The following is a 26,535-nucleotide window of genomic DNA, read 5'->3' as shown; positions in this document are numbered from 1 at the left end:
TGCAATTATAATGCTATGTTCATTTTAGAGATGAGAAAACTGAGGTGTACAAAGGGCAAATTCCTTAAAGCTACACACCTAGTAAGTAGTGAGGTCAAATTAAACACTGAGTGGTCTGGTTCCAGAGGCAATGTGTGAATGAGGGTAAAAATACTTAGAAGTTTTTGTTCAATGAAATGTTGCCCATAGTGTTCCTGGTACATATATGCGCTCATAACCATTATATTTCTTTTTTCCCTCCCTCCAGTCCATCAGGGACGCTGGAGGAATTGTGGTCAAGATGGCAGCCAAGCAGACTGAGCCCGTCACTGTCATCAGCCTTCGGAAGCTGAGCCTGGGGGCCCCAGAGCCGCAGCAGCAGAAAGGTAAGATCATCAAACATGTCTCCGGCTCTCAAGATGGGGCTCCAGTCTCCTGCCCAGCAGAATAGCTAGTGTTGGAATAATGAGTGTGGTTTTCCAAGGGCTGCAATGACCCACAGGCCTCCCCTCCTGCCAGCACCGCTCCTCACCCTCCGTCTGTCCTCCTTAGAGCTAAAGACGTTCACGGTGGAGGATGCGGTGGAGACCATCGGGTTTGGACGCTTCCACATTGCCCTGTTTCTGATCATGGGCAGCACCGGGGTGAGTGCTTCCTGGAGACCCTTGAGCCTCCAAAGCTGACTTCTCATTGTGGAACACAATGTTTTCCATTGGCCTCCAGCTGGGCTGACCATTCCAGGGCATGGGAGGCGCGTGGAGGGCAGCAGGTGCGGGTGAGGTGGGCTGATCCAAAAAACACTTCCTCCACCTGTGGCAGGTGTTTGGTAGGGAACAAATGAATATCTGTGTCTCTCAAAACCCACGTTGAAAATGTTCAGGGTTGCAGTCCTGGGGACAGGAGGAAGCCGTGGCGTTGCTGTGCGTAGAGTTCCTCACAGGCGCCCAGACATTCTGCACTCGCGTCACCTGCTGTGATTGCACACTCCAGGGCCCTCCAAAGGCACTCCTGGGGGCTTCTTATTTACTGCCATGGGTCAAATGTGTTCCTTCAAAATCCAGGTGTGGCCAATGTGCTGAGAGATAAGGCCCCTAGGAGGGGAGGAGGCCACGAGGGTCCTGGGAGTCGTCCCTTTAAAAGAGGCTCCAGCCAGCAGCCTCAGCTGATTGCTATGGCGCTCCTTCCCCTCCGGAGGACAAGCTCTTGCCAAGCAACAGAAACTGCCCGCGCTTTGATCTCAGACTTCCCAGCCTCCAGAACTGTGAGAAAAGAAATTTCTGTTCCTTGTATTTTGAAACGGAGCCTCTCAATGTTACCCAGACCGTCTGCACTCCTGGGCTCTGCTGATCCTCCTGCCTCAGCCTCCAAAGTAGCTGGGGCTACAGGCGTGTGGGTTTGCTTTTCACTCCTTTGTTTTGGGTTCTGCAGATTGAGCTCAAGGCGCTTTACCACTGAACTACATCCCCAGCGCTTTTTTATTTTGAGATGGGATCTTGCTAAATTTGACCTTGAACTTGCAATCCTCCTGCCTCAGCCCAAGTCACTGGGGCTATAGGGTGAGCCACAGTGCCCAGCTGAATTTCTGTTCCTTACCAATTACCCAGTCTCAGGTATTTTGTTGTAGCAGCATCAATGGACTAAGACATTTACCAAATGCTGTTTTGAGGAAGGAAAAAGCTCAACCCCGAGGCTATCAAACACTAGTGCTGTTTGTGAAACTGCAAGACCACAGCTGTTTCCTTGGTGTGTGGTGGTTTAAAGCCCCATAGTGAGATGCGCAATGATAACAGGTGGACCGGCAGCTCTGAGTTAGGTGGTGGCCCTGTGGTTTGGGGGTGGGGGGTAAAGGTTCCCAAGAGGGAAACCAGTGAGTGGCAGGGAGCTCTGACCCTCACCGCTCAGCCAACGGTCTAAGGAAGAGTCCGGAGGGACGGAGGAGGCAGGGAAGCTCTGAGGCATTTCTCAGAACCTACTTTGACACTAATTGACAATAGAACTTAGGACGTTTTCTTATGTGTAAGGTGAAGTCTCTCCATAAGTTCCATATTTTAAGATTCCACACTCAAGGGACAACAGGGTGTGACGGGGTAGGACTTTACCACCCACTCTCTCCCAGGTTCAGAACATCTCAGAGTGACCTGGCTTCTGTTTCAATTCCCCTGAGTCCACATGCAAGGAGGGGCCCTTTGCCAGACCACCCCATCCTCCCGCTCTCACACAAAGGAGCCAGAACTGTTTATCTGAATGCAGGAACAGAGCCCTTTACCTGTGTCGGGAAGGACGCTTTGGATGGGATCCTCTCATGAGAGTGGCTGTGTGCACAGTGATGGGCTGTGGCTGCCCCTGGCCCCACCTCTCCACGCCTGACTGTCGGCCCTCTTTATGCTTTTGTTCAGAGGCAGTTGGAGCAGCACTTGGGGCTCAGGGCCTCATGCGACTGGGACATAGTGTAATAGCACCCTCGGCGCTGAGCAGCCTCAGCCCACGATCGGGAGGGTCCTGGTCTTCTCTCCACTCTTCCACGAGTTCTTCTAAGATCTGCACAATGAAGCTCACCCATGAACCCCAGCTTGGCTCCTGGCAGGTTCCTCTTCCCTAAGGTTGTTGGGAGGTGAGGGGGAGTTTTATTCCTTATTGGTTTATTTCCTTCTAGGACTCTGTGGAGGAGTGGCATCCTGCTCTCTGTGCTGAGGGAGAAAGGTTTAGTAAATCAAACGTCCTTAGATAGTCATGCTGGGTTTTGTCTATTTGTTTACCATACTGAGAATTGAAGTCAGGGCCTTGTGCATGTAGCTGTACCCCTGAGCTACACTGCCTCCCAGCCCTTTATTTATTTATTTATTTTTTTAAATTTGAGACAGGAGCTTGCTAAGTTTCCCAGGCTGGTCTAGAACTTGAGATCCTCCTGCCTCAGCCTCCTGAGTAGCTGGGATTATAGGTGTGGCCACTGTACCTGGCTGGTGTTCTGTCTTATTCTGGATACTTTCTGACCAAAAACAAGCCAGTCATCTTAACTCCAAACATGACGGTAATCCCTAAGGGAAGATAAGACATAATGATACACTTGAACTCCCCCACATAGGTTGATATCACTTTACCCATTTCATCCCAGATCTCCAAGTTAACACAGATTAAAGTGGAATTATAAGTAACTCATGGATAGCCTGGCACTGCTGTCAAAGGACATACCCCAAATAAGTCCATCACCTTTCCCCTCCTGATACAATGATGCCAATATTCATTTTGGCCACCAGACATGTAATTTCACAAGTAGCTGGGCTACTGGCAAGTTGCACAATTCTAGTCCCAGTGATGTGGAGGCTGGAGTGAGAGAATCCCCTGAGTCCAGGAGTTCAAGGCCAGCCTGGGTAACAGACCTCATCTCAAAAACAAGCCTTGGATTCATCTTCATCTTGTTCTTGATGATTATCCTGTACCTGATTTCTACTCTCTCTTTCTGTTTATTTTTTCAATTCTTTATTAGCATCTACTTCCTTTTCCTGGGAAATGAATTAATCTGCAATGGATTTCAGGGTATGAATAGCAGATCATATTCAATACTTATTGAAATATTTAGTAGCACACCCCATATTGCTGACTGCTGCAGTCTGGCTGGGCACAATCAGGAGCCGCTTGTCAAAAGAAACTAACTTTATTTTTAGAACCACACACGCCAAACAAAACAGCCTCTCAGGAAAAACCCTCAGAGCCTCAACTGTCACCACCGGCTTTCCACAAGCCTCTCTCTCCCCCACAAGCTCCTTTCCACCTCCCACAATCCTCCTGCTCTTGAGGCCGATTGGCTGGGTCATGCGGGCGGAGCCAAAAAAGTCCCCCAATGAGCAGCTCCGTGGTCTGAAAGGGCAGGGAAACAGTCCAATGAGCATCACCGCAGAGGAGCCAATCAGCTAGATGTTGCTGGGGCCGCTGTGAGCCAATCATCAGCCGGCAGCTGGAAGTTTGCTGGCAGCTGGAAGTTTGCTGGGGCCTCTTCGGCTGTGGCTCTCAACAGCTGACTATTTTTTCCCAGTGTGAACTTATATTGTACTGTAGGACCTCAAGACCCAGGCCCAGCATTAGGTGACCAAACCCCTAGGCCTCAAAGCTGCAAGACGCTTCCTCACCCAACCCCCATGTCAAAACCCCTCCAGCAGCACGTAGCACCTCAGGTGTTGCACAATGTTACCACAAGATGTTCCATGTAGATAACCCTAACGGGCCCCCTACCACAAGATGTTCCTCTTAGACAGCCCTACTGGTTAAACTTGAGAACTAGGTTTAAAAACAGAAACTGAAAAGACAGGATGTAATTTTAGGGTTTTTCCAAGAGCATAAAGTGAAAAAACAAGTTTACCCCCTAGGTGACCCAATGGCTGGATTCAGAGGAACCAATAGAAAGGCTGTTGCTGTGCTAAGCTAAGAACTAACCCGCTTGTTTCCTATAAAAAAAATCTGTACCCCAAAGCCCGGTGTGCCAGTTCACCGAAGCTCCGGCTGAGGTTTTGCTGTGCACCCGCAGGCACCTGTGTGAGAATAAACGCCTCCTGCTTTTTGCAGCCAGTGTCTCGTGTGGTTCATTCCGGGTTTGGGATCTGTGGATCTTTCAGTACTATTAATTGCTTTGTTTTCCAGCTTTTGTGAATCTTCCCAGCCCTCAGGGATGGGTGCAAGGGCAGAGCTGGTTGATGCGGAGGCTGGTGGTTGGCCAGGTGGGCCTACTAGCTGAGGGACTGGCCCCACACAGCATTCTCACAGGATTAATGCAAATGCAGAGGGCAGCAAAATCACAAGTGAATACATGTCACAAAACTTTGGGGTCTCAAGTTGTTCAAACCAAAAATATTACATCATGAGAACCATAGTTCTGTAGTTCTGTATCCAACTGGCTTTGCAGGGTGGTACTCAATATGTGCTCTCTAAATGAAGGAGGGAAGGAAGAAAAATTAGGACTTGGAAGGGAGAGAGAAGACTGGCAGACATGGGAGGAAGTGACAACAAGCTGGCACTTAGACGTGGCATTATTTCCCTCCTCTTTAAGGTTGTCGAGGCCATGGAGATCATGTTAATAGCTGTTGTGTCTCCTGTCATCCGCTGTGAATGGCAACTGGAGAATTGGCAGGTGGCATTTGTGACCACGGTGAGTATATGCTTCCTGTGCCAGGAATGAGCTAACCGAGGGCCTGGGCACCCTTTCCTCCACTCCACAGGGCTGAGAGCCAAGAGACGCCTCACCACAGGGAGGGTTGGCGCCTGTGAGCACTGGTTTTGAGGCCAAAGCTAGCATTTGATGTTTTTCTCCTTCCTACGAGGATGCATGACCTTGATCTGCTTGCATTCCAGCCTACAGCAAGAGCCTAGAGAAGGGAGGGTCTGAGGACCCTTGCATCATGAGTTCATTGTGGGCTAAATTTGGGTGACCAGGAAGCTAATCAGTTGAACCTTAGTGACTTAGCAAATACCCTCTGTGAATTATGGCTCATTTGACTTTTCTCAAAGACCATTATGAATAGCCTTATGAATTGTATGACCCAATTTTGCTACAAAGTGTTATTAAGCATATTACCTATCATTCTTTCAAAAAGCAGGTAGTAAGTACCAATTAATTACTAGTAGACTGTGTGCGTGTGAGTGTGTGTGTGTGTGTGTGTGTGTGTGTGTGTGTATGTGTATACACAAAGGTGCCCAAGCCAGGGGTGTCTGTTTTGGAGACTACAGAAAGTTCCAAGTTGCTCAAGTAGAAAGGGAAAAGTGGGAGAAACCGGAGGTGAGTTTTCCTTCATGGAAGGTGCCAGAAGTGCCTCTAGTCTTCATAGACCCCATTCTGTCTAAGCACTGTTCTCCAACATTGGGCCAAATTGCAAAAACCAAGCAAAAAATATTTGACATGAATATGTATAAGTTTTCAAATTACCATTTTGTAGAACAAAAATCAATTTTATGTAAAAGCATTATTTTTATTTATTTTTTATTCTAATTTGTTATATATGATAGCAGAATGCATTACAATTCATATTACACACATAGAGCAGGTTGTACACAAAATAGAGTCACATTACTCATGTCTTCATACATGTACTTAGGGTAATGGATGTCCATCTCATTCCACCATCTTTCCTCCCCCCATGCCCCTCCTTTCTCCCCCCAACCCCTCTGCCCTATCTAGAGTTTGTCTAATCCTCCCATGCTCCCGCTCCCAACCCCACTATGAATCAGCCTCCTTATATCAGAGAAAACATTTTTCATTTGGTTTTTAGGGATTGGCTAACTTCCCTTAGCATTATGTTATCCAACTCCGTTCATTTACCTGAAAATGCCATGATTTTTGTCCTCTTTTATTGCCAAATAATATTCCATTGTGTATATACATCACATTTTCTTTATTCATTCATCTACTGAACGGCATCCTAGTTTGGTTTCACAGTTTAGCTATTGTAAATTGGGCTTCTATAAACATTGATGTGGCTGTGTCCCTGTAGTATGCTGTTTTTTAAGTCCTTTGTGTATAGACCAAGGAGTGGGATAGCTGGGTCAAATGGTGGTTCCATTCCAAGTTTTCCAAGGAATCTCCATACTGTTTTCCATATTGGCTGCACCAATTTGCAGTCCCACCAGCAATGTGTGCCTTTTCCCCCCACATCCTTGCCAACACTTATTGTTGTTTGTATTCTTAATAGCTGCCATTCTGACTGGCATAAGATGAAATCTTACAGTAGTTTTGATTTGCATTTCTCTAAATGCTAGAAATGTTGAAAATTTTTTCAAATATTTGTTGATTGATTGTATATTATCTTCTGAGAAGTATCTATTTGGTTCCTTGATTGGGGGTTATTTATTTTTTTGGTGTTTAGCTTTTTGCGTTCTTTATATACCCTAGAGATTAGTGCTCTATCTGATGTGCATGTGGTAAAAATTTGCTCCCATTCTGGAGGCTCTCTCTTCACCTCACTGATTGTTTTCTTTGCTGAAAAGAAGCTTTTTAGTTGAATCCATCCCATTTATTGATCCTTGTTTTTAATTCTTGTGCTATAGGAGTCTTATTAAGGAAGTTGGTGCCTAATCCCACATGATGGTGATATGGGCCTACTTTTTCTTCTATTAGACACAGGGTCTCTGGTTTAATTCCTAGGTCCTTGATTCACTTTGAGTTTTGTGCATGGTGAGAGATAAGGGTTTAATTTTATTTTGTTGTGTATGGATTTCCAGTTTTCCCAGCACCATTTTCTCCAATGTATGTTCTGTTGCCTTTGTCTAATATAAAATAATTGTAATTATGTGGGTTAGTCTCTGTGTCCTCTCTTCTGTATCATTGGTCTACCGGTCTATTTTGGTGCCAATACCATGCTGTTTTACTATTGTCTGTAGTATAGTTTAAGGTCTGGTATAGTGATGCCACATGCTTCACTTTTTAGCTATTCTGGGTCTCTTATTTTTCCAGGTGAATTTCATGACTGCTTTTTCTATTTCTATGAGGAATGTCATTGGGATTTTGATTGGAATTTTATTAAATCTGTATAGTGCTTTTGGTAGTATGGTCATTCTGACAATATTAATTCTGCCTATCCAAGAACAAGGGAGATCTTTCCATATTCTAAGGTCTTTTTAAATTTCTTTCTTTAGTGTTCTGTAGTTTTCATTGTAGAGGTCTTTCACCTCTTTTGTTAGGTTTATTCCCAAGTTTTTTTTTTTTTGAGGCTATTATAAATGGGTAGTTTTCCTTGTTTCTCTTTCAGAGGACTTGTCACTGATATACAGAAATGCCTTTGATTTATAGGTGTTGATTTGTATTCTACTTTGCTGAATTCATTTACTAGTATTAAAAGTTTTCTGTGGATTTTTTTGGGGGGTCTTCTAGGTATAGAATCATATCATTGGCAAATAGTGCTAATTTGAGTTCTTTTTTTTTTTTTTCTATCTGTATCCCTTTAATTTCTTTCATCTGTCTAATTTCTCTGGCCAGTGTTTCAAGAATTATGTTAAATAGAAGTGGTGAAAGAGGGCATCACTGTCTTGTTCTAATTTTTAGAGGGAATGCCTTCAATTTCTCTCCATTTAGAATGATGTTGTCCTGGGGCTTAGCATGGATTGCCTTTATGATGTTGAGATATGTTTCTGTTATCCCTAGTTTTTCTAGTGTCTTGAACAAGAAGGGGTGCTGTATTTTGTCGAATGCTTTTTCTGAGTCTATTGAGATGATCATATGATTCTTATCTTTAAGTCTATTGATGTGATGAATTACATTGATTGGTTTCTGGATGTTGAACCAACTTTGCATCCCTGGGATGAATCCCATTTGATCATGATGTACTATCTTTTTGATATTTTTTTGTATTTGATTTGCCAGAATTTTATTGAGAATTTTTGCTTTTGGTAGTATGGTCATTCTGTTCATTAGAGATATTGGCCTGAATTTTTCTTTCTTTGTGTCTGTCTGGTTTTGGAATCAGGGTGATATTGGCCTTATAGAATGAGTTTGGAAGTGCTCCCTCTTTTTCTATTTCACAAAATAATTTGAAGAGTATAGATATTAGTTCTTCTTTATAGGTCTTGTAGAACTCAGCTCTGTATCTATCTGGTCCTGGGCTTTTCTTGGTTGGTAGGCTTCTAATGGTGTCTTCTATTTCATTGCTTGAAATTGATCTGTTTAAATCATGTATATAATCCTGATTCAATTTGGGCAAATCATATAACTCTAGAAATTTGTCAATGCTTTCCATATTTTCTATTTTATTGGAGTACAAGTTTTCAAAATAATTTCTAATTATCTTCTATATTTCTATAGTTTCTGTTATGATATTTCCTTGTTCATCATTAATAATTTGAGTTTTCTCTTGCTTTCTCTTTATTAGCTTGGCTAAGGGTTTGTGTCAATTTTATTCATTTTTTTTCAAAGAACCAATCTTTTGTTTTGTCAATTTTTTCAATTATTTTGTTTCAATTTCATTGATTTCAGCTCTGATTTTAATTGTTTCCTGTCTTCTACTGCTTTTGGGGTTGATTTGTTCTTCTTTTTCTATGGCTTTGAGATGTAATGTTAATTCATTTATTTGTTGACATTTTCTTCTTTTAAGGAATGAACTCCATGCAATGAACTTTTCCTCTTAGTACTGCCTTCATAGTGTCCTAGAGATTTCGATATGTTGTATCAGTGTTCTCATTCACCTCTAAAAATTTTTTAATCTCCTACTTGATGTCTTTTGCAACCCATTATTCATTCAGTACCATATTATTTAGTCTCCAGGTGTTGGAGTAATTTTTATTTTTTATTTTATCATTGAATTCTAATTTCATTCCATTGTGATCTGATATAATGCAGGGTAGTATCTCTACTTTTTTGTATTTGTGAAGAGTTGCTTTGTGGCATAATATATGGTCTATTTTAGAGAAGGATCCATGTGCTGCTGAGAAGAAAGCATATTTGCTCATTGATGGATGAATTATTCTATATAAGTCTGTCTAGTCTGTTATTGATTGATTATTGGGTTCTATAATGTCTGTCTTTGTTCATATTTGGAAGATATATCAAGTGGTGAAAGAGGTGTATTAAAGTCACCCAAAATTATTGTGTTGTGGTCAATTTGACTCTTGAACTTGAGAAGAATTTGTTTGAACATAGATGCTCTATTGTTTGGGGCATATATATTTATAATTGTTATGTCTTGTTGGTGTATGGTTTCTTTGAGCAGTATGTAATGTCCATCTTTATCCCTTTTGATTAACTTTAGCTTGAAGTCTACTTTATTTCATACAAGGATGGAAACTCCTGCTTGCTTCTGCAGTCCATGTGAGTGGTATGATTTATCCCAACGTTTCACTTTTGGTCTGTGTATGTCTTTTCCTAAGAGATGAGTCTCCTGGAGGCAGCATATTGTTTGGTCTTTTTCAATCTGATAGCCTATGTTTTTTTATTATTGAGTTTAGGCCATTAACATTTGGAGTTATTATTGAGTCATGATTTGTAATAGTCATTTTTGTTTATTTTTGTTACTTAACTTGACTCGGTTTCTCCTTAGATTAATTTTTCCTTTAGTGTAATGTCTCCCTCTGCTGATTTTCATTGTTGTTATTTTTATTTCCTCTTTGTGGAATATTTTGCCAAGGATGTTCTGTAGTGCAGGTTTTCTAACTGTAAATTCTTTTAACTTTTGTTTATCATGGAAGGTTTTTATTTCATCCTCAAATCTAAATCTTAATTTTGCTGGGTACAAGATTCTTGGTTGGCATCCATTTTCTTTCAGAGCTTGGTATCTGTTGTTCCAGGATCTTCTGGTTTTCAGGGTCTGGGTTGAAAAATCTACACATAACCTAATTGGTTTTCCCCTATATGTAATCTGATTTCTTTCTCTCATGGCTTTTAATATTCTGTCCTTATTCTGTACATTAGGCATTTTCATTATAATGTGCTTTGATGTGGATCTGTTGTGATTTTGTACATTTGGTGTCATGTAAGCCTCTTGAATTTGGTTTTCCAATTCATTCTTCATGTTCAGAAATTTTGTGATATTATTTCATTGAATGTATTGTCTTTTTATGCTATCCTATATATATATATAATTGAGAGAGAGATTGAGAGAATTTTTTAAAATATTTATTTTTCAGTTTTTGGTGAACTCAACATCTTTATTTTATTTTTATGTGGTGCTGAGGATTGAATCCAGTGCCCTGTGCATGCCAGGCGAGCGCGTTACTGCTTGAGCCACATCCCCAGCCCCTATCCCATATTTTTGAATGTTTTGCTCATGATTTCTTACCATCTTCACTGTGTGGCCTACATTATTTTAAAGATTATATATTTTGTCTTCGTTGTCTGAGGTCCTATCTTCCAAGTGGTCTAATCTGTTGGTGATGCTTTCAATTGAACTTTTAATTTGGTTTATTGTTTCTTTCATTCAAGGATTTCTGTTTGGTTTTCTATCTTTCTTTTTTTTTTCTTCTTCTTCTTCTTCTTCTTCTAGAATCTCTATCTCCCTATTAAAGTAATCTTTTGCTTCTTGTATTTGTTTATGTAGCTCTTTTGCTGCCTGTATTGCTCTCTTATATCATCCTTTAATTCACAGAACATTTTAATTATGTACATCCTGAACTTCTTCTCAGTCATTTCTTCTGCTGTGCTGGCCATGGATTCTAATAATATGGTATCTTGATGTTTGGGGCACTTTCCTCGTCTTTTCATATTGTGTGTGTGTCTTCCCTTCTAGCTCTGTGGGTCCTCGGCGTTACCGTTTTTACCCTATAGGCTTATAGTACCCCTGTAGGGTTTCAATACCTCTCCTTTGAGGGTAAGGACAATGTTAACAGAGCCCAATATAAACAAAATACCACCTAAAAACAAATAGTTGCTATTAAGACGTTTACATTTTGGTCACAATGTACACAAATGGTGAATTCAATTATTATCTACAATATAATCAGTGAGTTTGTAAAAGAGTTTACAGTTTCTGATGGTAGACAAATAACCCGGGGAGAGGAATAGGATGATATGCTGAGGAGGTAGGAGGTGAGGATATAGAGTTATTGTATCTTAGGAAGTGTGAAAGAGAAGTCTAAAGACGAAGATTAGTAGCAGGAGAAGGGAGTGGAAGTAATTTGGGGTAGATAGGTCATTCAGAAGACAACGGAGTACATAAAACAAACACACATATATACTAAAAAAAATAAAAATGCTAAAATAGTAAAAATTAGAGGGGAAAAAAAGAAAATACAACACAGCTGTAATATAGTATTCAGTCTCCTCTGTCCTCAAAATCCTAATTCATGCAAAGCATTTGGTCTCATATATGTTGGAGATGTGAGGGTGGGAGAATGGAGAGGGAGAAGAAAAAAATCTTGAAGGAAGAAGCAAGGATTGTTTTGGTTGGAGATTGGTATCTTTCCTGCTTCCCTTCTCATCCAATAGGTGGGGTGTCTGATGTTAGCTGGTATCTCTGCCCTAAGGATGCTGAAGGTAACCGGGGTGAGAGGGTTGGTCCTGGGTGGAGAGCACCAGGAAGTGGGGTGTGGCACGTGCTGGTCCCTGAGGGGAGACTGCACCTCAGGGATCTTTTTGAACCTTCTCCTGTGATGTGAAATGTTCTCATCTCCTTCTCTCGTCAGTTCCTGGTGTCTCTGTTAGTCTCTAAATTGTATCTCACTCACCCTCTCCCTTACTACTTCCTAATAAGGGACCTTTCTCTCTGGGGGTCTTTAGCTTTGCTAAATCTTCTTTCTTAATATCGAAAGAAGCTCCTGATACATGGAAGTGTTGGAAGCCAACACTCTATTTGCCTTGTTAAATTCCTTTATGGATGGTGGACAGTCACTTAGGGGCTTTAAAGAGGGACATGGTCACTTAGGTGGTGGAGAGTCACTTAGGGGCTTTAAAGAGGGACATGGTCCATTTTCCAAGAGACAAGGCCAGAGGAGCAATGCCGGTGAGGTGACAGTTGTAGTTAATGGCAGAATGCATGGGGGTGAGAATGTTCTGGAATCACTTTAACAGATAACATGAGCCAAGGGGGTCAGATAGACGCACAGTGAGGAGAGAAAGTTTGACTGACTTGGAGTCTGGAGCTGGTTTTCATGAAGACAGGACTTAATGGAAATATGAACAAAGGTGCCCAAGCCTTGCTGACAGGAGGGGTATCTGGGAGGTGGATCAATAGTGACAGGATGGCAGTGGCCCTGAGGAGGATAAGTCTCCCTGAGAATTAGGGTTTGAAACTGGTAATGGAAAATTCTAGAATTCCCCCTTCCCCCAGGCTATGAGGGCCTGGGCAAAGGAGCAGCCCTGGCTGCAGGAGGCTGGGGGAGGTGGAGTGTCCTAGCTTCTACTCGAGGATTTAACCAAATTTTGCTGTGAAATTTAATCTGTTCTGGGTACCAGGAAAAAGTCCCCCCTCATCTGAGTAACTGATCTGAGTCCTCCCAGATAACATGTGTTATATGCCCAGTTGTGTTTCTTTCTGTGTCTTGCAAGCTGGTCATGGCAGCAAATCTATCCTTGTTCTCGTAGCTCTATTTCCCTTGTTAGATTTCTTTATAATTTTGTTATACTGGTAACTTTTTTCTAAAGCTATCTCTAATACTTTTAGAAAAAGAACCAGAAATTAATAATTAACCAAAGGTTGTTACTGAAAGCTCAGTCCTCATCCCCATTGCCAATCCAATAATTAGGACATAGTTTTGAGAAAAAGGAAAAAGAAGTTTTATTGCCTTGCTGGCCAAGGAGAAGCAAAGGGGACTCCTGTCCCAGGGGCTGTGATTCCAGCTGTGCCCCAACAGGGGTCAGAATTTACTTGTTAATTTGGGAGATTTCTTAGATCTTCTGGTGCCATCCCTGAAATCTGAGTTAGTGTTCCTGTGATGTGTGTGTGGTCAAGGGCAGATATCCCCAGAGATCAGGAATGGGAAGATTAGGAGAAGAGAAAAATAACATGTCTGTTTTAAAATGAGCCTCAGCACACTCACACATTGCTGGTGGGACTGCAAATTGGTGCAGCCAGTATGGAAAGCAGTATGGAGATTCCTTGGAAAACTTGGAATGGAACCACCATTTGACCCAGCTATCCCACTCCTCGGTCTATACCCAAAGGACTCAAAAACAGCATACTACAGGGACACAGCCACATCAATGTTTATAGCAGCACAATTCACAATAGCTAATCTGTGGAACCAACCTAGATGCCCTTCAGTAGATGAATGGATTAAAAAATGTGGCATATATACACATGCTGAATATTACTCAGCAATAAAAGAGAATAAAATCATGGCATTTGCAGGTAAATGGATGAAGTGGGAGACGATAATGCTAAGTGAAGTTAGACAATCCTAAAAAAACAAATGCTGGATGTTTTCTCTGATACAAGGTGACTGACTCATAGTGGGTTAGGGAGAGGGAGCATGGGAAGAATAGATGAACTCCAGATAGGGCAGAGGGGAGGGAGGGGAAGGGAAGGGGCAGGGGGTTATTAATGAGGGTGGAATGTGATGGACATCATCATCCAAAGTACATGTATGAAGACGTGAATTGATGTGAACATACTTTATATACAGAGATATGAAAAATTGTGGTATATATGTGTAATAAGAATTGTGATGCATTCCACTGTCATGTATTTAGAAAATAAAAGCAAATTAAAACAACAACAACAATAAAATGAGCCTCAGTGGTGGAGGTGGATCCTTGTTCCAAGGTCTTGGGCTTGTAATAAGTTATTTTTCCCCTTCTGCACAGACCCTATTGTCATGGTTGGAAAACATTATGTGTTGACCTTGTCTTTAGGACACACGTTTACAGTTCACATTTGGTGGGTGGTTGCAACAACATCTCCTAATTTTGCCTAAAGTGGTTCCCGTATCTGCAGTTGACTGATTCCTCCAGCTCCTTTTCGGTGGCTCACCGTTCAGATTTCTCTAGGTAATTAAGCTCACTCAGAGATGGCTGTCCCACTGAGATCCGCACCTCTTCCTGTCCTTTAGTCTGTCTGTCTTTCATCCTCTTGATATGAGTCCTATCTGGCTTGAGCACCTATCTGCCCCTCAGCTAACTGACAACACAGGATTGATTAAGTCTAAGAGCAACATTTTTGCAGCCCCCAGAGCTAGACACCTCCTAACTCCAACTCCACATTCCTCCCAACCTGGCCTGGGCAATTGTTAATTGAGGATGTTCCTGGAATAAGTTTGGATTGTCCTTTACTCAAAGGCCAATGTGTAGAAGATGAGCATTGGTGGCAGGGGAATCACCTGCCCAAACCCAAAGAATGAGCTCAGAGACGTGAGGTACAGTGGAGGCAAGGTTCTAATGGGCAATTTTGCAAGAGCGGTGTCTGGGTGAACAGGCACACTCAGAGAGGGTTCAGTAGCATTATTATTATTTTGGTACTGGGGATTAAACTCAGGGGCACTCGACCACTGAGCCACATCCCCAGCCCTATTTTGTATTTTATTTAGAGTCTGGGTCTCTCTGAGCTGCTTAGTGCCTCACTGTTGCTGAGGCTGGCTTTGAACCCTTGATCCTCCTGCCTTAGCTTCCTGAGCCTCTGGGATTACAGGCGTGTGCCACCAGGTCCAGCCCTACAATCAGCATTTTCTCACCTAGTAGGCAAGGTGCCTCCTCTGATTCCTGACTGGTTAACTACTGCAGGGAGCATAATCTTCCAGGATGTCACGTAGGTTTTACTGTTTCCTGTTAGTTTAAAGAATTGTACCTTCAGCGGTCTCCACTTCCCTTTGTTCTCTGGTGGTGGCAGGAAGCATGGGCTGGGTACATTGAGACATGGACTCAGTTTCTCTCTTGGTCAGGCCAGCCCCTTCCCCCACTTCCTGTTTGGATGGACTTTGAATCTGCCACTTTGGGGTGGCTGGTGGCTACTCTGTTCTATTCCCCTCCAGCTGCTTTTCTTACATCCCTAGTAATTTTTATTGTATATTTTTCCAGGTGTTTTTCATTTAAAGCTAAATCCAGTATTCTGGAAAGGGACCACTGGACTTTCTGTTGCTCACAGTGGGAAGCAATCAGGATCTTCCAAGGACTAGCATCTTGGAAGATGGGCTTGACTTTGAAGTTCCATCTTGTGGGGATCAGGGGTGCAAAGGGCTTTTATAGGGGGGAAAGGAGGAGCAGGGGGAAGTCTGTGTGTGGGGTGGGTCTTCCTCATCCAGGACATGGGTCTCCTTTTTCCTTCTCTGAAGTAATGGACGCCGACTTTCTGGGACTGGCTCCTATGGTTACTTTTGTGATCCTGGGGGATTGAACCCAGGGATGCTTTACTACTGAGCAAGATCCCCAGCCCTTTTTATTTATTTATTTTTAATTTTGAGACAGCATCTGACTAGGTGGCTGAGGCTGGCCTCGAACTTGTGATGCTCCCACCTCAGCCTCCTGAGACTATACGGGTGTATGCTCCTTACCCACTCATTTTCTGTAGTTCTTTTTAGATAAATTCCTTTTCTACAAGTTAAACCTCACCATGGTTTACATGTTTTATGTTCACTGACCAACAGCACTAATGACTAAGTGGGCATTACAAAAACTTACCTGATACTCTAAAAGAGCTAAAAGAGGTTGAGCAGTTTGCATTTTCACCATTTAAGTAGGGCCTTTCTTTAAATTTGGAATGTGGGGCAGAAGGGAGGCAGGCCAAAGGGAGCAGCTCTGCCTAGGATAACTGCAGACCAGCCGCCCTGGGAAAACCGAGGACTGCGGGTAAGTTACACCCTCACGTTTTGTGAATCCGGGAGTTAGTGCTGGAGAAAGAAACTTAAACAGAAGAGTCCTGCTTTATACTAAAAATAAGCCCCTGAAGAAAAGGGCAGAACTCCAAGGGGCCGGTGAGGGGGTCAGTGTTGTGACGTCCCAAACAGGGTTACAGGAGGACAGGGCTTTCAAGCTCTGGAGTTAACATGGACTTTGAGTCAAGGTCTCTGTCCTAGAAAGTACAGGGCACCGGGCACCATCTTGGCTGATGTCATGGAGGAATATATAGGGTGGCTTTGTTTGGGGTTCCCTGGGGACAAAGTGCTTTTGTCTCCCCCGGGGGAAGGGGAGGAAGGGAGAGAAAGAAGAGCGAGCTTCAGAGAGAAACGGCCTTCTCGCTGAAAAAGTGCAAGAATCAAAACTCCTGTGTTTTCCTTTGCTTATCCTGGAGGGGACCAGCCAGGGAGCCTGGGCAGGAAGCGCCAGAGCAGCTGGAAGTGCTTGGAGGCAGAAAACCTTGGCCGCAGCACAGACACCTGCTGGGTGGCCTTCCATGAAGACACTGGTGGCAGGGATTTTAGGATTCATGAGCCACTTCACGTGAGAATAAGAAAAATGAACAGATCTGCCTGGGGATTCATATTTGCTTGGAGGAGTTGTTGGGTGGTGGTGGGTGGTGGTACCAGGGATTGAACCCAGGTGCACTTAACCACTGGGCCCCATCCCCAGCCCTTTTGAAGTTTTATTTAGAGACAGGGTCTCACTAAGTTGCTTAGGGCCTCGCTAAGTTGCTGAGGCTGGCTTTGAACTTGTGATCCTCCTGCCTCAGCCTCCCAAGCCTCTGGGATAACAGGTCTGCGCTACCATGGCCCAGCAAGGTTTTTACATTTTTTATTATTATTTTTTTGATGAATTCTTGGTTTTGCTGTTGGCAGGAAGTTTATGTTTACTTGTAATCACATGAAGGAAGAAGGCTCTTAGAGGCCACTGCCTGTGTTGGAATAAGGCAGAGCAGGAAGGAATAGAGAGCTCTTTTTAATTAAGAATAGAAATTCACAACTGTGTCTGAGTCCAGTAGAGACCATCACCTGGGAGCAGAGGCAAAGCAGTTACCCGAGTTGCCTGTTCTGTGCACCTGGGGATTGTTACTGTGGTCCTAGGCCAGAGTCCAATACTCCGGGTCTAGTCACTTGCTCCAAATAATCAAAGTAATCCCAGTAGCTCTGGAGCTGGGGCAGGAGCATCACAAGTTCAAAGCCAGCCTCAGCAACTTAGGCCCTAGGCAACTTAGTGAGACCTTGTCTCAAAATAAAAAGGGCTGAGGATGTGGCTCAGTGGTGAAGCGCCCCTGGGTTTGATCCCTAGTACCCTCTGCCCCACAAAAATGAATTTAATATTCAGGACAGCAATGTCAGATTGCAAGGGGAGGCATGGGGACTAGAGTACACAGCTCTGTCTTCCGGGGGGATTGACATGAGCTTCAGGTTTTAGTTTGGGGTGGGGACAGGAGGGTCTAGCTATCCTAGTCAAACTGGTCTGGTTGATCATCTCGGGATGGTCATGACTATGTTGCTGGGGGCTGAGGCAGGAGGATCACAAGTTGGAGACCTGCCTCAGCAGCTCAGCCTCTCCTGCCCAGAGTTAAAATGGCTGGAGGTGTGGCTCCGTGGTGGAGCTTCCCCGGGTTCAATTCACAATACCGGGTGCGGGTAGGTGTCCCTGCTGCCTGGGGTGTGGTTTCCACTCTTGTCGAAAGATGTTTATCCTTTAGGCCTGTCGCTCCTGGAATCCAAGGTGACCCCCGGAGGGAGGGACCCAGAGAAAGGACACATTAGAAAGGCAGTGTGGCCTTTGTTCCTCCAAGTTTAGGGCAATGACTGAAGATTCCCAGCTGCTGCTCCGGGGTCTGGAGCAGGGTGTTATGGAAGCTGGTAGCTGACAGCCCGTGGATTACGACTCTGCTCAAATCTTGAAAATACCTTAAGTATTCTTCATCTCGGTCCCTCAGCCTCAAGAGGGGGGAGGAGTCCCAGCTTCACCCAAGGCTGAAAGTAGCAAAGGACACAGCTGCACAACGAAGGTGGAGAAGCCGAGCTGCGTCCAGCTTCCGTGACCCCCTGGACACCTGCAGGCCACAGAGAGAGTCTGTGCTTTGAGCAAAAACAGTCCCAGGGCCTCTTACAGGATGGGCCAGCAGGAAGCTTAAGCGTTGCCCCTGAAGCCCTGACCATGCGACTGGGCAGGGAGATGGGTTTGGGGAATGCCATTCTTCAACTTCCACCCCTCGGGGGGGTTTTCAGTCTGCCTCTGAGCCACATCCCCAGGCCTTTTGATTTTGAGATAGGGTCTTGCTAAGATCTTGAGGCTGGCCTCCAACTTGCGATCCTCCTGCCTCAGTTAAGATGGATGAATGCTTCAAGCACTAAACAAACATCAGAACTCTGCTGAGAGCATAACTCATCCTCAACCCTCCCTCCATCCCTCCAGATGGTGTTTTTTGGCTACATGGTGTCCAGCATCCTCTTTGGCCTCCTGGCTGACAGATATGGCCGCTGGAAGGTAGGTGGGGCCTTGTGGGATTTGGCATTTTCTTCTCTGTTCTTTTGCTTTCTGTGTGTGTGTGTGTGTGTGTGTGTGTGTTCTAATGCTTCTGTGAACATCCAAGACAGAAAATGTCGAAATTCCCTTCTGATCACACGTCCCTGAATCCCAGGCAGGTCGTATTGGTTTTTCATCTGTTCCTGAGGTTTCTGTCCCCATACCCAGTCCAGATATGGAATTGAGGGAGGTGCATAGTTATGTAAGGGTCCCGCGAAACGTCGGAGAAAGAGACCACCAAGTGACCACTCATGCAATTGGCAGAAGGGGGATTTATTGAACCAGCATGCTGGGGCTCCGTGCCCACTCAAGAAGGGAAAGCAGCCCAGAGCCCCAAGCAGGGGCTGAGCACTGCTTAAGTACACTTTTTGGGGAGGGCGGAGGGCTTTGTATACATCAGAACAAATCATCATGAGGCGCGGGAAAATTGAACAACAACTCCTAAACATGATTAGTTCATTCATTGGCGGGAACAGGTCAGGCTGGAGTGATAGGTCATTCCTAAGGAGGGTACACATTCAAACTGATTGGTTCAGGCCCTGCAAGGCCTGCGTGCAACCACACAGACCCCTTCAGTTATTAAACAACCAGACAATCAGGGGAAATGTTTACTGGGCGGTTCTAAGCATTGTCTTAACAGCTACAGAAATTTCAGGTTTTGCAGGTAACATAGAAACCTAACAATACCTCCTTTACATTTTAACTCAGACCTTGCAGCTTAGAAACTTTTACAACACCCGGTCTTTTACCCTTTAACTTTTACGCTTTAACTTCAATTTCTTTTACCCTTACAGTTAAAATTCATTAGGGTGTAGAAATTTGCAGGTATAAACAGGCAAACTCACATTAGTTAATTTTGTATTGTTTTGAAACTAAACGTAAGCCCATATACCTACTCAGATTAAACATCAAGGTATAAATTATCTTCAGAAAGAAAACTGTCTTCATCCGGTCCCTGTGGGGCATATCTATAATCCCAGTGACTCGGGAGGCTGAGGCAGGAGAATCACAGATTCGAGGCCAGCCTCAGCAATTTAGCAAGACTCTGTCTCAAAAAAATATAAGGGAATGGGGATGTGGCTCAGAGGTAAAGTACACCTGGGTTCAATCCCCAGTACCAAAAAACCAAACAACCTCCTCAAACCCTAACTAATAATAATAAAAAATTGGTTTCAAACCAGAGCTTTTTTTTCTTGTTTAATTTCTGATGAAGCATAAACATAAAGAGAGCTCAAAGGAAAATATTAATAGAATTGGCTGTGTATCTTAAAGTGCACAAAATAGCAAAACTCTTAGATTAACATAATATCATGAGCTTCTCTTTTATTTTTTCTAATCACAAGCTTCTCAAAGGAGAAAAATCATAAAAAGGCATTTATGAAAGAAGAAATACAACTGATCAGGAAATATTTAATCATAGAAGATAATCAAAGCAAAATGGCTTAGCAAAGGGTTTTTCCTTATCAAAGTGATATTAAACATTAAGCCCATAAGTAACTTTTTAAGGAAGTGTTAAATATACAGCCAGTGACTCTTGATATGGAAGGAAATTTGTGTATGTTACCCCAAAATTTGCCTTTTTTGTTGTGGTGGTGGTGGGTAGTGGGGATTGAATCCAGAGTGCTTTACCTCTGAGCCACATTCCAGTTCTTTTTATTTTGAGATAGGGTCTTGCTAAGATAGTGAGGCTGGCCTCCAACTTGTCTCCTCCAACTGCCTCAGTCTCCTGAGTTGCTGGGATTACAGGTGTGCACCACCACATGAAGCTCTAAATATGCCTCCTTGACATAATTATTTTTTATATAAAAGTAATTAAGAAGCAGCAAGCAGCAGAAAAACTTTATCCTCTTCCTCTCATTTTTCTGCCTTAATGTCGGGATATAAATTCTCCTTTAGGGAGACAACTCTGGACTCCTCTTATGAGCCTCTAGGTGGCGCCAGAGCAATCTCGCACCACCCGCTCATTGCGTCCCTGTCCTTGGATGTATCCCCTTCCCGCCCCTGAAGGCCTTGGGCTTCCCTTTGTCTTGTCACTGCAGCCTCACGTCTTAGCTGGAGATGCCAGTTCGCCTGGTTCTGAGCCATTCTTTGCGCTGCCTTGCCCGGGAGCTTCTCCCACGTGATGTGCGCTGAACGTGTAGATGAACTTGTTTTGCTTTTGCTTGTTAATCTCTTGTTGCAGGGGCCCATCCCAACCAAGAACTCATGTGGGGAGAAAAACCCATGGAGATTGAGGAAACATCTTATTTCCTCCCTGACAGTACTGTCTATCATTTTGGCAGTATGAATCAAGAATCCTGAAAATATCTATTATCCTAATCTGATAATTTGCCTTCCAACAATCTGGTTTCCTGAGATTATTTGAGAGGACATGATGATTTATGCACAGACATCATTCCAGCTTATTTTAACAGAAAATCTGAAACAACGTCAGCATTAAACAATAGGGTGTATAGTAGGTTTATATATTACATTACATGTGTTATACTTTGTTTTACAGAGCATAGTAGATTCTGGAATTTTTATTTTATTTATTTTTTTGGTACTGGGGATTGAACCCAGGGCACTTTATGGTGGAGCTAAATCCCCAGCCCTTTTCAGTTTTGTATTTTGAGATGGTCTCACTAAATTGCCAAGGGTCTTTTTAAATTGCTGAGGCTGGCCTTGAACTTATGATCGTGCTTCCTCAGTCTCTAAAGTTGTTGGGAAGATTCTAGAATTTTTAAAGCCATTAAGAATTTGTTTTCAGCTGGGTATGGTGCATGCCTGTAATCCCAGCAACTGGAGAGTCCGAAGCAGGAGAATTGAAAGTTTATAGGCTTGCATGGGCAATTTAGTGAGATCTAGTCTCAAAAAAATAAAGAGGCCGAGGGTGGTGGGGCATGTGTGTAAACCTATCCGCTCTGGAGGCTGAGGCAGGAGGATCGGAAATTCAAAGCCAGCCTCAGCCACAGTGAGGCACTAAGCAACTCAGTGAGACCCTGTCTCTAAATAAAATGAAAAATAGGGCTGGGGATGTGGCTCAGTGGCCGAGTCCCCCTGAGTTCAATCCCCGGTACAGGTACATAGCTTTGTGGTAGAGCACCCTGGATGCAGCCCTCAGTATGGGGAGTGAGGGAGTTTTCTTTCACAAAGAAAATAGGACACAACCACATTAACAGCATTGTCTCCAGATGGGAGAATCAAGGTTGATTCAACTTATTTTCTTCCTTATTCTCTATTACAAATTGTATTACTTTTATAATTAGAGAAAAAAATTAATTCCTGGAGGTTTCTCCTTATAATCATTCTAACACAGTGTCTCACTGTGCTTCTAACAGCCCTGTGAGTAGGGAAGGGTCAGTTTTGCTTTCTGGTGTACAAAATTGAGTTTGTCACCTGTGAGCAGGGCACATTAGAGCACTTCTGAAGAATGGTCCAAACCTGGAAGGTCTGGGCTGAGGCACAAGCCTCAGCTTGTGGGAGACCAGTGAGCTGCTGCCCACCAGCTCTGAGCAGGAAACGTCCTGATGGCAATGACAGTTCACCTTCTGCCCGGGATCCTCTCCCCTCCCTCTACTGAGGCAGGTCAAGTAACTAGTTGTCTTTTGTTGCTTCAGATTTTGCTCATCTCGTTCCTGTGGGGAGCCTATTTCTCCTTGCTGACCTCTTTCTCTCCCTCGTACATCTGGTTTGTCTTTCTTCGGACCATGGTGGGCTGCGGAGTGTCTGGCCACGCCCAAGGGTAAAGACTTGCCCCAGTGGCTTCCCGGGGAAGAAGCATATACAGGCATTTACACCCACATCCTCAGTGCTTAATCGAAGAGTAGCATCAACAGTTTGCAAATAGACTTGTGCTAATTGTTTTTGAGTTTTTAAAATTTTTGAAAATAATGGCAGCTCATTATTCCAGTGGAGCCGTTTGCTCATCACAATGATGCTTGACCTTGAGGCTAGTGGAGTGGTAGTTTGTAAATGTGTTAGCTTTTTTTGTTGCAAAGGCTAATCATCACTTTTTGACCAGGAAAATTTTGTAAGACTAAATACTAATAAAAAGTGCCATATTAGGTAAATTAAAAAAAAAAAAAGTCCAGGGCTGGGGACATTGCTTGGTAGTCGAGTGCTTGCCTATAGGTAAGGCCCTGGGTTTAATCTCCGGCACTTAATTTTTTTTTTTTTTGAAGTCCATTTTGGACTAACCATTTTAAGCACTATTGCCCTGTGACCTAAGACTGTGCCCGAGTGAATGTACAAGACAGGGCGAGATCATATTGAAATAGAAACATGATTCTCATCTGCTTCCTGCCCTTGGGAAGTGCCAGGGTCTGAATTTGAAAGTCCTTAAACTAAGCGTTCTGGTTTGGGGAGCCTCCTTGAAATTAACAGGGCCCCTCAGGCTATTCTCTCTGCATTTCTTGGAGCAAGATATCTGTAAAGTATATTGGGAGATGTCAAAGCATCTGACTGCCTTCCTATGTAGAGGAAAGTATTGCTCTTTCCTGGGGCATAAGTTAAGCATCTGAGGCCTGGAGCCCTAAAGGAGTAGAAGCTAAACTGACTTTTAAAACATCCCCCAGGAAACAGTCCAATAAAGATGTTAAAGCCCAACCTTGCCTAATCAGAGCAGAGGAGAGTGATTAGAAACTGATGGAATATGATTCCATTTATTCCATTCACAAGACTAATATGTACTTAATTGGAAACCTGTGCTTTGACACTTGTTAGTTGGAAAACTATTTACCTTCTCTTGGGTGTATTCTAATTTTCCAGGTATGTTTTAGAAAAGGCAATCAGGTTTGGGCAAAAGGTCAGGCTAATATATCTGAAATGGGTGAAGAGGGTTTGAAATAACTTTCAGAGTAGAAATGGCAACAGAAGCACCGGGACATTCCCTTCTCACTGTTCTCTCATGTGGACGTTAGTTGTAGCAATTACACGTATGTAATATATGTATTTTTCTTTCGGCTGTGCTGGGGTTGGAATCCAGGGCCTTGCACATGCTAGGCAAGCACTCTACCCCTGAGCTGCATTCCTAGCCCTGTAACAATTTTATTTTGATGTACGGTGAATGATGATGCTTTTGAATGCTTCATTTCTATGACCAGATTGCTTATGGAAAGTGATAATAACTCTGTTTTTGCCCTTCTTGTTTAGGTTAATCATAAAGACTGAATTTTTGCCCACTAAATATCGAGGCTACATGCTGCCCTTGTCTCAGGTAAGGTGAAGTAGGCGTTGGCCCCATCTTCTGCTTTCACGAGGATGCAACCTTGCAGGTTTTCTTCTGGCTGGTTGACCTTTGGTTGACTCGCTGCCCGTTTTCTGCACTAACTAAAAACGTTGAGAATGCTTGATGCCAGAGGTTGATGCCAAGGCCTTATGACCACTGGCTTATGTCATCCAGCGATGGTGCTCAGAACACAGTACCATCTTCCTCTATGACCGGGACATATTCCAGGGTCTGGCCTTGCTGGAATGACGGCTGCAGGAAGGCACCTGGGATCACCTTTCTCTCCCCTTCAGAGAGGGGAAGTAGCTACCACCCTATTGGGGTGCCCCATCTCCCTTCCAAAGATTCTGGTATCTGCAGATCCATCACTGGCCCTGCCTGAGGGACTGTGTCATAATTGCCATGTTGAAGAGGAGAAGCCTGGGATGCTCTGGAGCCCTCAGATCCCAGCTGACCATTGAGAGGTTTTGATTCCAGAAGAGATGTCGGTCTAGCTACCCTGTACCAGTTTTGATGCCCTTAGTATTCCAAAGTTTCTATCAATGGGGGGGTTCCAGGAAAAAAATGACTCTTCCCACTAAAGTAGTATGTATTTGGCAATAAGTAAAGCAGTCAGAGAATGTTTTAACAAAAATTTTTTGAGCCAGGTGCTGTGGTGCACACCTGTAATCCCAACTACCTGGGAGGCTGAGGCAGAAGGGTCACAAGTTAGAGGCCAGTCTCAGCAACTTAAGAACATCCTGAGTTCCAAAATAAAAGAGGGTGGGGGGCTGTGGATGTAGCTAAGGGGTAAGGTACCCTGGGTTTAATTCCCCTAGAAAAGGGGACACTGAATTTGGGCAACAAAAATAACAAGGAAAAAAATCTAAAAAACCCTGCAACACCAGATAGTAACTCTACCTTACTCCCAGGTTTCTTCTTCAGACTTGTGTTAAGGTGGTTGCACACATTTTTAATACTTAGCATTTAATACTTAAAATTATTTAATGAACAAAGCTCATTTTCATCTGCCCAGTGCCTTGGCATATTTCCTGGTTCTATCCCTTTTTTGTTAGTCTTATTTTCGAATCTCCTTGGGTCATCATGCTACTCCAGTGGTTTCACAGTTGTCCCTTGGTATCTGTGAGAGATTGGTTCTAGGATCCAGAGCATACCAAAATCAGTGATGCTTAGCTTCCTTATATGAATGGTGTATTATTTGCATATAACATATACAAGTTATCTCTAGAAGACTAAAAGCCATGTGAATAGTTGTTCTGCATTTAGGGAATGATGACCCCCCCAAAATCTGTACATGTTGAGTATAGACACAATTCGATCTTGAATATTTTTGAAACTTGGTTGTTTGAAATCCCAGACGCAGATTCTGCTGATCCAGGACCTACAGGCATGGATGGCCGACTGTACCTAGGTGGTTGTCTCTCCACCTCCAGAAATCTGTTTCCCAGGCCCCTCCTTGAACTTCAGACCCCAGAGGTCAATCACCTGAGTCCCTCACCTGGATTTCACAGGTTCCTCAGATACAACCTGCTCACAGCTAATCTCTTCATCTTCACTGAAGCCCTTGGTTCTGTGTGTCTGTTCTGTGGTCATAGCAAACAGGACCCCCTCGGTCACTGGAGCCACAAACTTGGGAGCCATTATGGATCCTTCCTTCCCCTCACCCCACCTGGTCAACCCCCACTGCTGCTAACTCATCCCCTGTTGGTGTAGCCTCGACCCCAGTGTCCCTCACCAAACATTGCCACATTTACCTCAAAAATGTGTGTCAAGTCCACTAAAGAATTTTGACATTTTGGTACTGAAGTTCCACCCAGAGCCACACCACCTTCTGGTCTACTTCAGTCCCCTTATTTGTTGCTCCTTCAGAAAAGTTGTCCCTGATCACCCAAGTCACACTTTATCGCATTATTCTACTTCCTTTATAGCTCTAGTCTCTCTATGAAATCTTTTTCTTTTTTGTTTTTTGGTAATAGAATTCTTTGAAAGAGTCCCCCCCCCCTTAAGGATTCCCAAGGAACCTTCTAGTAGGGTACCTTCTCCCATCTCTGTGAGGTAGAGTGGAGTCGCCTTATCCCTCATGCTCAGGTGAAAGCTGGGACTTGTTCCCATTTCTGACGAGGAGACCAGGCCCCAGTTTATTGATCTAAGATTATCTCCAAGATATTACTTGCAAGTACAGAAGTCAAAGTGTGGATGCTGTGTAGTCTCTGGTACCCTTTGTGAAAAAAGAACAAAACGCGTCCTTATTAGCTTGGATGTGTCTAGAACAGTGTTGGAAGGACAGAGAGGAGACTGGGAAGAGAAACCGGATGGCAGAGGGCTAAGGGAAGAAAGTGCTTTCACCATTTCTTTCCAGTTCTTGGTGCCTTTTATGTTGTGACCCAGTGAGCGCATGACCTAGTCAAGAAAAAAGTCAAGGTCTGAGACTCCCAGGGCGCCGTGTTCTTGAAACCACATAGTGCTGACTCTCTCTCTAGCTAAGTCCCCAATTTACAGAAAGCAAACGGAGTCATGGAGGAGTGAAGTGTCCATTTCCTCCAGGCAGTGCAAGTGGTGCTGGGAGTAGGACCTG

General features: G+C 43.7%; 1 protein-coding gene across 4 annotated transcripts in view; it reads left to right on the top strand.

Annotated features, from left to right (window-relative positions):
* Nucleotides 1–253: 253 nt before the first annotated feature.
* Svopl (SVOP like) overlaps nt 254–26,535 on the top strand; it is a 54,693-nt gene continuing 28,411 nt past the window's right edge. The window contains exons 1-6 of one of the 4 annotated variants that reach the window (XM_046434226.2): nt 254–365; nt 532–623; nt 5,018–5,116; nt 18,641–18,712; nt 22,351–22,475; nt 23,885–23,948. In XM_046434226.2, the coding sequence (XP_046290182.1) occupies nt 281–365; nt 532–623; nt 5,018–5,116; nt 18,641–18,712; nt 22,351–22,475; nt 23,885–23,948 (537 nt within the window). In that variant the 5' untranslated portion in view covers nt 254–280. Of the gene's footprint in view, nt 366–531; nt 624–2,391; nt 2,591–5,017; nt 5,117–17,910; nt 18,713–22,350; nt 22,476–23,884; nt 23,949–26,535 lie in introns of those variants that run through there. The other 3 variants (XM_046434228.1, XM_046434230.1, XM_046434229.2) reach the window with 3 other exon arrangements.

This window comes from Marmota monax, unplaced genomic scaffold, assembly GCF_021218885.2.
Source record: "Marmota monax isolate L192 unplaced genomic scaffold, Marmota_monax_Labrador192_F-V1.1 WCK01_AAM20220418_F8-fsc00122, whole genome shotgun sequence".
Classification (NCBI taxonomy): Eukaryota; Metazoa; Chordata; class Mammalia; order Rodentia; family Sciuridae; genus Marmota; species Marmota monax.
Note: the sequence above shows the minus strand (reverse complement) of the source record. Positions and strands in the feature narration are given on the sequence as shown.